General features: G+C 44.1%; 2 protein-coding genes across 6 annotated transcripts in view; one reads left to right on the top strand and one right to left on the bottom strand.

The window, feature by feature from the left end:
- The window catches only part of USP6NL (USP6 N-terminal like), a 211476-nt gene that overhangs the window by 137618 nt on the left and 61709 nt on the right, over window positions 1–12149 (bottom strand). For 2 of the 5 annotated variants that reach the window (XM_059892655.1, XM_025000675.2), the window contains exon 1: window positions 1756–1895. The exons of 1 other annotated variant lie outside the window; for it this stretch is intronic. The gene's annotated coding sequence lies outside the window, so the exon portion shown is untranslated. Of the gene's footprint in view, window positions 1–1478; window positions 1896–12149 lie in introns of those variants that run through there. 2 more of the 5 variants (XM_059892656.1, XM_059892657.1) reach the window with 2 other exon arrangements.
- LOC132346866 (basic proline-rich protein-like) lies at window positions 15–6946 on the top strand. The gene is made up of 3 exons (XM_059892867.1): window positions 15–54; window positions 1108–2810; window positions 4818–6946. Exons 1-2 carry the CDS (start codon window positions 15–17, stop codon window positions 2478–2480), a joined length of 1413 nt encoding a protein of 470 aa, XP_059748850.1. The 3' UTR covers window positions 2481–2810; window positions 4818–6946.

Genomic DNA, 12149 nt, shown 5'->3' with positions numbered 1-12149 from the left:
CTCAGTTCCCAAGGATGACCAGCCAATTAACAGATGGTGCCAAAGCCAACACTTGTACCTACTGGCTTGTTTAACCAATGGCAGCTGTCCTCCCAAGGAGCTATTTCATATCAAAACAATGTCATAACTGGTAATGGGCTATTCTCACCAGAAACATAACCCTAACCCCAGAGAGCCAGGTCTGCTAGTTAAAAACATTAAGTAGGCATCAACAGCAAGACTTAGGGCCCAGGTTTTTAATGTTTGGGAAATGATGCTTCTCTGATGCCCTTGTAACACCTGAGTGATTCTTTAAAGACATAATCAGCAAAGGAATTTCTATTAACTCAGAATACCTGTACTGGCAATTAAGGCACTGGTTTTTTAATTTATACTTTTATTCGTGTAGCTTCTTTTCTCTTACATTTTTACATATTTCAATTGGCTATATAGAACATAACATAGGAACAATATCCATTTTAAGTAATAAACTAGATGATGTTTACAAACTTTACTATTAAAAAAAAAAAAGCAAGCTCAGTATCATTTTTCTTAACTTTAGGGTCTGACAGAGTGAGAAATAAAAGCAAATAAACCACCGTCCATTTAATGCTGCCTAATCTGATTCTTATTAAGATGACTTCACAAAAGAAAAAAGCACTCTGACTTTCCTGAACAGAACTTCCCATAGATTCAATATATGAGGGAGTTGGGCAGGGTGGTATCTAAAGTTTTGTCCGACCTCCGCGCTACGAAATATTAAGTATCCCAAAGACTTACTTCTATTTATAAATGGATTAATACACGATTGAAATAACTTTCTTCTAGCAAAGTACTTAAAACCGCGTCCCCACTTTTTTTCTATATGTCACATTATTTCCATGACTTGTTATTGCTCCAATTCAAAACTCCTTCCCAGTCCCATAAGCGATTCATTTAGCTCCTGATGAAATCTACCGACTAAAAAGCATCTGTGGATTAAAATGAAGGGCGGGGGACGGGGGGCATTTCAGTGTACAGAAATGTTCACCCGTGGATCCACAGAGCCCTCACAATTTCAATTAAAATACCTACGAGTAACCGTTCGCCCGCATCACAACTGCCGCACCAACAACACCCGGCTGTGAGCTCCCAAGTATTTTGCAAACTTTGCAAAGGCGCACAGATTTCCAGGTTCTCCAAAGCCCTCATTCAGCCCCATCCTCCCCTTGCCTAGTCGAAACGAAGTTCCGCGGCAGGAAGGCAATAATTTTAAAAGAACGAAGTTTGCCTCGGTCCTGCCCACTTGGACTCTGGAGGACGCAACTGAAACTTGCAAGGGAGACACGTCTCCCGGGGACCGAAACTTGCCGGGGGGGTGGGGGGGGGGTGGGGGTGGAGAGGCAGCGGGTCTCCCCTACCCCGGGATCTGGCCGACCCCCGCCCCTTCCACGAGCCCCCTTCACCGGTCGGCAGGTCCCCCTCCCGCGCCGTCCCAGCCAGATCCAGCCCGCACGCACCCCGGCGCCCCTCGCCCGGCGCCCGCCGACCTGCCAATCACACCCGCAGCACCCAGCCGTCCGGGCTTCAGGGGGCGGGGGCCGGACGGCCGCGCGCGTTTCCGGAGCCGGCCCCCTCGAGGGCGGGGGCCGGGAGCGCCGCTCGTCCACCTCCCCTGCGGCCGCGAATGGCGGCGTCCGGTTCCCCAGGGCCACCTCCGAGTCCATGTCCGGGGGAAGCCGGCCAAGCCCCGCCGCCGCCAGCCCCTCGCAGTGGGAAAGGGGAAAATGAACTTACCTCCGAACGGTCCCGTCGGCGGAGGCTGCGGGCGGGGGGTCCCCGGGGGCCGAGCAGGTCCCGGCGCAGCGGCGGCGGCTACCGCAGTGCCCTCCGCCCCATTGTTTCCCTTCCGAGAGGATCCCGGCAAAGCCGAGCCCGGGAACCAGGAAGTTCCCCGGCGCGACACCTCCTGCCGCCGCTATGGAAACGGCCCCCCGCCTCCCAGAGCAGCTCACCCGGGACCCCGCCTCCGAGCCGCCGGCCCCGCCCGCCTCACGGGCCGCCGCCAACCGTCGCCGCTGCGGCCGCGGCCGCCGCCATCTTGGCGCGGCCCGGGCGGCCCCTTCCCGGCGGCACGTGCGCGCTGCTCCCGCGTATTCCCGCCGGCCGCGGGGGCGCGCTGCCAGGGCCGCAGGGTGCTGGCGCCGCTTCCCAGGAAGCGTAGCCAGGAGCGGCCCCCGGGACCCCGAGGGAGGAGAGAGAGAGAGAGAGAGGGTCCAGGAGGGACTGCAGAGCTAGGACCTGGAGCGGGGCTTCGAGTAATTGCACGAAAACGACAGGCTTCAGCTGGTGTCCACTGGCAGGTCGAGGAATGGCTGACACCAGGGGTGAGGTCAGCAGAGCAGTGGCCGAGAGCCATGGGCTCTGCAGCCAGATTGCCTCGTGTTTCGTTTCTGGCTCTACTACCCACCAGCTGTCAGAGCTTGGACACTAATTTTCTGTATGCCTCAGTTTATCTGTAAAGTGGCATTTTAATACTTGCCTCATAGGGTTGTTACCTGGAAGCAAGTGCATAGTATACTCAGTAAGTGCAAAATAACTATGCTTTCAATAAAATGGCATTGGGTCTGACAAAAGTCACATTTCTGTCTTTTTCCAAGAACTTAATCTAAGTGCTCATCAGCACCACTTTAAATAGGCTACTGTGTAAGATCTCATTGCTGCTTGAAAGATGCTCATCTTTTGTCCCATCTTTCTCTAGGTCAGCGTTCCTTTTTTAAGATCGTGGAAATTGTCAAGAGTTTTCGTATCCAGAATCTTCCATCAAGAGGTTCCATAAAAAGATGAATGATGTAAACTTTCCAATACTGTAATTAGCTGACAGCTAAATGATTTATGCAATAGGAGCTAGCAGAGTTAGGGTGTGCTGATATCTAAAGGCTTCCTGTCCTTCATTCCAGGAACTAGAGTTACTAAAGCTGGCAACTCTGCATGGCTGCTATTATCTCTCTTTCCAGCTTCTGAAAACTGACACCAAGAAACTGGGTGTTCTGGGAGAGGAGGGGTGGAGGAGGAGGCAGGGTCACTGGGCTCTTCCAAAGGATTCTTTTTCAAGAACGGAGCCTACCGTTGGTTAGGTCTCAAACAGCCTTTAGGCTTCTCCTTAGAGCTCACAAGTGTTGTGACCTTGTTTGTACACTAAGAAAATACAATTGTATACCCTTTGGGTCTGCCTTCATACATTTAAGCCAGATTTGTGAAGACTAGTGTTTAATGATTCTGATCCAACAAGAGCAGGACTTCCCTGGTAGTCCAGTAGTTAGGACTCAGTGCTTCCACTGCAGGGAGTACTGGTTCGATCCCTAAGATCCCACATCCTTCAGGGAACAGCCAAAAACCATGAACAGTCTGATACATGAAATGAATTGGGGTAAAAACAGATCAGGAGTTGGCAGGACATGGGTAACTTTTTCAACACCTAAACACTTCTCCAAAAGTTATAGAATTCTTTCATGAGGATCCTGCAGATTGGGATATTTTGAATCTCTAAAAGACAGGAGCCCCCACTGCATCAGTAGATTGCTTCCCACATGGTAGGCCCTCGGTAAATGTTTATTGAATTAAATTGCTGTTTTTGTGGTTGAGCTCTCATTTCAGGTGGCCTTGGGGACCATAGACTCACAGGAGATGTTACTCAAGGGACTTCCTTGAGAACTTCATAAACAAGGACCTGGAGTCACCAGATAATGAATTAATAGGATTTTGGATGAACAACCCCAGCCCCAGGCTCACTTGGCAAAATAAAGTGGAAATTTCAGATGTTTTTTTCCATAAATTTATAAGGGTAATTTTTTGAAAACTTTAGATCTAATTCTGGGCAGCACTGATTCAATTTTATACTGCAATTATAGCATGATTAAAGTTCAGAAAAACCCACATTTTCTCCCAAGTCAAAGTGTCACATCTCAGTATAAAACCTATATTCATTCTTGAAAAGTGAAAGTGAAAGTTGCTCAGTCGTGTCCGACTCTTTGCGACCCCGTGGACTATACAGTCCATGGAATTCTCCAGGCCAGAATACTGGAGTGGGTAGCCTTTCCCTTCTCCAGGGGATCTTCCCAAGGGGTCTCCTGCATTTCGGGTGGATTCTTTACCAACTGAACTATGATAGGAAGGTATAAATTTAGGGACTTAACATAATTTTTTCAAATTAATCATCTTGGAGCTATTGTTAAGCTATAAACACAAATTTCTGTCTTTATATCCCCAGCATAGTGTTTGACACATAGTAGTCATGTAAATTCACTTATCTATGGCATATGATAAATACATAGAATCTGTGTCAATCATTAGCAAGGAAATAGAATCATTTTTGCTCTAAATCAGGTATGGGCAAACTTGTTTTTAAAGGGGAAAGAGCAAACACGAGAACAGCCATACACAACATGTAAAAGAATGAGTGTGCCTGTGTTCCACTAGAAATTTATTATGAAAATAGGTGGATCTGACCCACAGGGATGTATTTTACCAATCCCTTAAGTAATTATATTTGGATTATTCTCACTCCAGTTTTACATTCATTCCAATGAAATGCCAGATATTAAAATACCCTTTAACTGAAGAAAGCATAAAAGCCTGATATTCATAAATCACCAAAAAGTAGAAAAAAACATGGAGTAACAGTTTTATATTACCAATTAAAATATTTCTCAAATAACAAAAAGTTTAGAGCTATGTCTCATATATTACAATGGAATAAGATAAATGGATATTTGCATTTCATTTTTGCAAAAGTTATGCTAATGAAAAAAAACTTAAAATGTTGCCAAAGGTAAAAGTATATGTTTAAATCCTCACAGGATGTCATAATAACCAAGGCCAGAAGCACAATCTGTGGTGAGAACAGAAGAACATAGGACATAAAGGAAAAAAAACTACAAAGCAAATCATACACCCTTCACTGTCGTCTTCAGAATATGGATGAAAGGGTGGGTTCCCAGAGTCTCCTGTAAAATGAGAATTTGAAATGTGAACCCAAGGCTAATGGATTCATTTAATTTTTTTAATAAGGGGAAGCAGATAGCTCCCTTGAGGGGGCAGTTTTTTGGTTTTAGTAAAGCTATGGAAACCTTATGGCAGAAAGTGAAGAAGAACTAAAGAACTTCTTGATGAAAGTGAAAGATGAGAGTGAAAAAGTTGGCTTAAAACTCAGCATTCAGAAAACTAAGATCATGGCATCCAGTCCCATCACTTCCTGGCAAAATAGATGGGGAAATAATGGAAGCAGTGAGAGACTTTATTTTCTTGGGCTCCAAAATCACTGCAGATGGTGACTGCAGCCATGAAATTAAAAGACACTTGCTCCTTGGAAGAAAAGCTATGACCAACCTAGACAGCATATTAAAAAGCAGAGACATACTTTGCCAACAATGGTCTGTCTAGTCAAAGCTATGGTTTTTCCAGTAACCATGTATGGATGTGAGAGTTGGACTATAAAGAAAGCTGAGCACGGAAGAACTGATGCTTTGAACTGTAGTGTTGGAGAAGACTCTTGAGAGTCTCTTGGACTGCAAGGAGATCCAACCAGTCCATCCTAAAGGAAATCAGTCCTGAATATTCATTGGAAGGACTGATGTTGAAGCTGAAACTCCAATACTTTGGCCACCTGATGCGAAGAACTGACTCATTGGAAAAGACTCTGATGCTGGGAAAGATTGAAGGCAGGAGGAGAAGGGGACGACAGAGGATGAGATGGTTGGCATCACCAACTCGATGGATGTGAGTTTAAGTAAGCTCTGAGAGTTGGTAATGGACAGGGAAGCCTGGCATGCTGCAGTCCGTGGGGTCACAGAGTCGGAAACAACTGAGCAACTGAACTGAACTGAAAGCTATGGAAAGCCTTGCAATGCACATTTTTGTGCTCACGAGCAGTAGTACTTTCTGAAATGTCATCAGAAGCCATCAGTGCTTTTCCATTGGTTAGGAAAATCAGCTCAAATGACACTGCATATAATTGTCCTTAGTTGTTGAAAACAGCTTAGGCCAGTCAACATCTTTGTACCGTGTATAAGTGGCAAAGCAATGGATAATCAGCAACCATATCCACACTACTTACATTGAAAACTTACCCTAAAAGAGAAGTTACTGATCACACAGCAAGGAAGAAGGGTCGATGGCATGACTGTGAACCCCATAGAATTGTACGCAAGATGTTGTGTGCACAGTTTGTTCCTTATAACATTCTGGGGTTGTCTTGTTTATTAGTATACTCGGGTTTCTTCTGTCTCTGTATCATAAGAATGGACACGCTGTGAGACTAGAGAAGGGATCTGTCTTCCCTACTCTATCCCTTGGTCCAGATCAGTGTCTGAAATATAGAATCAGTGATCTATAAATAATCATAGAAGGAATGAAGGAAGACAAGGAGGGAAGAGAGAAGGAAACAAGGGAAGAAAGAATGGAGGAGGGAACAAAAGTAAACAAATATATATTTTTTCTGTATAATACTGTATATCAGCTCTACTTAAATTTTAAAAATACATTTTTTTCTTGGAAAAAAATTTCCTAACTTTTCTCATATGCTCAATAGGGTGTGTGACTCAAAAGAAAAAAAAAAAGGTAGGAATGATTGGTTTACAACTACAGGGGCTGCCTCATCATCTCCTCCCGTCTTTTGTTCGTAAGCCAACCTGATCCTGATTATATACCAGAAGGGTTATCATGGTTTGCCAGAGACCTATAATAATGTCACAGCATTTGAAAAGCCTGTCCTTATATTTTTATAGCTTTAGAGAATTTCTCCTGTCTGCTCAACTCAGAGTTTCCTTACTTCAGCTGTACATTTGACTACCTCTTAGATGTCAGTCATTCCATTTATCTGTTTTTTGCCTGTGTTCAAAAGTTCTAAGATATTGAAAAAAAAATTGAAGTACAATTTCAAGGCATTTTTGTCTCCATTGCAGGGCAATAAAACTTTTGTCTCTGTGTATATGAATTTTTTTAATTTACTTTTAAACTCTGTAAATATATATCTATATATGTTGTCTGAGGGTTGTTTTCAAAGATAACCCCACCCCTCAATGAGCCATGCCTTCAACATCCACATCCTTTCATATCATCTTCCTCTTGAATTTGGGCTGGGCCTGTGACTCACTTTTGATGAAAAGAATCAGGTAGAAATGATGTTAGGTGATTTCTAAGGCTGGATCATAAGAAATATTTCTGCCTCCACCTGGGTCTCTGGAATACTTATTTTTAATGGGCTTTCTCCCAGAACTCAGCCATCATGCTGTAGAAAGCTCAAGCCAGAGAGGCCACACACAGGTGGCTTGAATGATAACCTTGGCTGAGCCCTTGTATCAACTGCTAGCCAGATGGGTGTGCCATCTTGGACATTCTACACAGTCAAACCTTCACTGTGCCTTTAGCCCCAACTATGCAACCCCATGAGAAACCCCAAATAAGGCCATCTCAGTCAACCCATGGGACCCGCAGGACCACAAGAGCAATAATAAACTATTTTAAGCCATTGAGTTTAGGACAGTTTGTTACCCTCTTACAAGTAACTGGAATATATAGATTAACATGGTGTTAAAGCTATACTTATATTTTAGCTAAGACCTTAATGAACAAATAACATAAGATTAACAGAAATGGCATATAAGAAGGTCAAGTTGTATTAGAAGAAGGTGAACCTAACATTTTGATTATGCTTTTCACTACTAAGTTGCTGATTTTTTGTCTGGTTCTTTCCTTTGCTGCAGAGTGATATGCTGGGCATTGTGAAACAACATGACAGACAACCTTTTGGTGTCTATAAAGTAAAAATACTTGTAAGTACATTTGACATAAATAGATATGAAATAAGTCTTTGCCCGAATGCTTTGGGTAAAGGAGTGGTTACAAAAGGGGTTACAAAAAGTTAGACCAAAGACACACTTAAAATAAGACAATAGATGAAAAACAATTTTTTTTAATCTGCTCAGCTTATCTTTTCTATTTGCTAATACTTAATTTAAAATGCAGTCCAGTGGTTTGGGCTCTGTTGTCTCACTGCCAAGAGCCCAGATTCAATCCCTAGTCAGGGAAGTAACAGCCATATGCCATGCGGGGTGGCAAAAAAACAAAAACTAAAAACAAATTCAGGTCCATAATTCCTGATCTGTAATTCTGAAATTAACAAAGCTCTGAAAACCAAAAAATTTTTGTAAATAATTTGTCACCTAAACTCACTGGGTAGCAACTGCAATGTCCTATGACTATTTATTATGGGCTTTATCTTATTTAAATGAACACTCAGTTCCTTGCAGAATTAGTATGTTTGATTACAACATCCTATCCCAGACCCCACTTGTGCTGTCCCCACAAGTAACATGCACTATGTGTACTGTGTCACCCTCCTAAAAACTGAAACTTCTGAATTCAGAAACACTTCTGGTTTCACACCCAAAGTTGACTTTATAGGTGACCTAAAACGAAGATCATGGCATCTGGTCCCATCACTTCATGGGAAATAGATGGGGAAACAGTGGAAAGTGTCAGACTTTATTTTTGGGGGCTCCAAAATCACTGAAGATGGATGGTGACTGCAGCCATGAAATTAAAAGACGCTTACTCCTTGGAAGGAAAGTTATGACCAACCTAGATAGCATATTCAAAAGCAGAGACATCACTTTGCCAACAAAGGTCCATCTAGTCAAGGCTATGGTTTTTCCAGTGGTCATGTATGGATGTGAGGGTTGGACTGTGAAGAAAGCTGAACGCTGAAGAATTGATGCTTTTGAACTGTGGTGTTGGAGAAGACTCTTGAGAGTCCCTTGGACTGCAAGGAGATCCAACCAGTCCATCCTAAAGGAGATCAGCCCTGGGATTTCTTTGGAAGGAATGATGCTAAAGCTGAAACTCCAGTACTTTGGCCACCTCATGTGAAGAGTTGACTCATTGGAAAAGACTCTGATGCTGGAAGGGATTGGGGGCAGGAGGAGAAGGAGACGACAGAGGATGAGATGGCTGGATGGCATCACTGACTCGTTGAACGTGAGTCTGAGTGAACTCTGGGAGTTGGTGATGGACAGGGAGGCCTGGCGTGCTGCAATTCATGGGGTCATGAAGAGTCGGACACAACTGAGCAACTGAACTGAACTGAACTGAACTAAAAGTAAACTCCTTATTTCGAGGGGAAGGGCAGTCTACTACAGTGTCCTTGAGGACTCTGAATTCACACATCTGAAGGTCAAACTCCAACTCCCCTGCTGGCCACCTCTGAGACCTGTATGCAACCCTCTGCCTTAGTTTCCTCCTCTGCAGAATGAGGATAGTAATAAAAACTACCTCATTGGGTTCTTAAGAGGACAGAAGGAGGTTATGCCTACAAAATGCTTAGCCCAAGTGACTAGCATTAATAATAACTTTTTGTTCACTCTTACTGTATTATTATTAAACATAAGTGGGTTTTTTTTTTTTAATAAACTCAATAAAACAAATAATATCTCAAGATTCAGTGAGGGAAAAAGAGACTACTGAAGGTATTATCAGCAGAAAGATATTTAACACATGAAATCAGATGCCACAAGGACTTTGGAAGGAGTGGATGGGTGAAGGTCAAGAGGGATATCCTGTAACTCTCAGGTTATTCCGCATCAGCTGTGGACCTGACGTCAGGAAGCCACTGCACCCAGAGATCAGAAATTGCAGGAAATGACAGGAAACCATGGCGAATGTCACAGCCACCCTGCAGCTTAGAAGCTAGTGCCTGTCAGGAGCAGTCTTGGCATCTAGCTTCACTGCACAAATTTATATCGTGTGAGTGGCTGCAGGAGGAAGAATGACACAAGCCTTGTGCTGTTCAAATCCCAAGTGCATCTCACTGACAGAATCTAAACCTTATCAGAACCTGTTGGCAAAGGACTTTGGGAAATGCAGCTCTGAGATACAGGCAATGTCTGACATTTTTGCGACCCCATGGACTGTAGTCCACCAGATTTCTCTGTCCATGGGATTCTCCAGGCAAGAATACTGGAGTGGGTTGCCGTGTCCTCCTTCAGGGGATCTTTCTGACCCTGGGATTGAACCCACATCTCTTTTGTCTCCTGCATTGGCAGGCAGGTTCTTTACCACTAGTACCACCTGGGAAGCCCAATATAGGCAATACCCAACACAAACAGTAATTTGATAAGGATAATTGACATTTGTCAAGCACTGTGAGATAGGCACGGAGAAAACAATGGCACCCCACTCCAGTACTCTTGCCTGGCAAATCCCATGGAGGAGCCTGGTGGGCTGCAGTCCATGGGGTCACGAAGAGTCGGAAATGACTGAGAGACTTCACTTTCACTTTTTCACTTTTCACTTTCATGCATTGGAGAAGGAAATGGCAACCCACTCCAGTGTTCTGGCCTGGAGAATCCCAGGGACGGGGGGACCTGGTGGGCTGCCGTCTATGGGGTCGCACAGAGTCGGACACGACTGAAGCGACTTAGCAGCAACATCAGCAGTGAGATGGGCAGGAATTGTAGCACAAGGGCCTAAGTGATGTGCCTAGAGTTGCATGGGGAAGGAAAGACTCCAGTCCCTGTACTCCAGATCTAGAAAGTGTGTCTTTACACCAGAGTGTCCTATTTAATCATCTGAGTTCTACTTTATCCCTTAAATCTTCATCAGATCATTATATTATTATTGATTCACATTTCTCAGTTCAGTCCCTCAGTCATGTCCGACTCTTCATGACCCCATGAATCGCAGCACGCCAGGCCTCCCTGTGCATCACCAACTCCCGGAGTTCACTCAGACTCACGTCCATCGAGTCAGTGATGCCATCCAGCCATCTCATCCTCTGTCGTCCCCTTCTCCTCCTGCCCCCTATCCCTCCCAGCATCAGAGTCTTTTCCAGTGAGTCAACTCTTTGCATGAGGTGGCCAAAGTACTGGAGTTTCAGCTTTAGCATCATTCCTTCCAAAGAAATCCCAGGGCTGATCTCCTTTAGGATGGACTGGTTGGATCTCCTTGCAGTCCAAGGGACTCTCAAGAGTCTTCTCCAACACCACAGTTCAAAAGCATCAATTCTTCAGCACTCAGCTTTCTTCACAGTCCAACCCTCACATCCATACATGACCACTGGAAAAAATATAGCCTTGACTAGACGGACCTTTGTTGGCAAAGTAATGTGTCTGCTCTTCAATATGCTATCTAGGTTGGTCATAATTTCCCTTCCAAGGAGTAAGCGTCTTTTAATTTCATGGCTGCAGTTACCATCTTCAGTGATTTTGGAGCCCCAAAAAATAAAGTCTGACACTGTTTCCCCATCTATTTCCCATGAAGTGATGGAACTGGATGCCATGATCTTCGTTTTCTGAATGTTGAGCTTTAAGCCAACTTTTTCACTCTCCACGTTCACTTTCATCAAGAGGCTTTTTAGTTCCTCTTCACTTTCTGCCATAAGGGTGGTGTCATCTGCATATCTGACGTTATTGATATTTCTCCCAGCAATCTTGATTCCAGCTTGTGTTTCTTCCAGCCCAGCATTTCTCATGATGTACTCTGCATATAAGTTAAATAAGCAGGGTGACAATATACAGCCTTGACGTACTCCTTTTCTTATTTGGAACCAGTCTGTTGTTCCATGTCCAGTTCTAACTGTTGCTTCCTGACCTGCATACAGATTTCTCAAGAGGCAGGTCAGGTGGTCTGGTATTCCTATCTCTTTCAGAATTTTCCACAGTTTATTGTGATCCACACAGTCAAAGGCTTTGGCATAGTCAATAAAGCAGAAATAGATGCTTTTCTGGAACTCTCTTGCTTTTTCCATGATTCAGCAGATGTTGGCAATTTGATCTCTGGTTCCTCTGCCTTTTCTAAAACCAGCTTGAACATCAGGAAGTTCACAGTTCACGTATTGCTGAAGCCTGGCTTGGAGAATTTTGAGCATTACTTTACTAGCATGTGAGATGAGTGCAATTGTGTGGTAGTTTGAGCATTCTTTGGCATTGCCTTTCTTTGGCATTGGAATGAAAACGGACCTTTTCCAGTCCTGTGGCCACTGCTGAGTTTTCCAAATTTGCTGGCAGATTGAGTGCAGCACTTTCACAGCATCATCTTTCAGCATTTGAAATAGCTCCACTGGAATTCCATCACCTCCACTAGCTTTCTTCATAGTGATGCTTTCTAAGGCCCACTTGACTTCACATTCCAGGATG

This window comes from Bos taurus, chromosome 13, assembly GCF_002263795.3.
Source record: "Bos taurus isolate L1 Dominette 01449 registration number 42190680 breed Hereford chromosome 13, ARS-UCD2.0, whole genome shotgun sequence".
Lineage (NCBI taxonomy): Eukaryota > Metazoa > Chordata > Mammalia > Artiodactyla > Bovidae > Bos > Bos taurus.
Note: the sequence above shows the minus strand (reverse complement) of the source record. Positions and strands in the feature narration are given on the sequence as shown.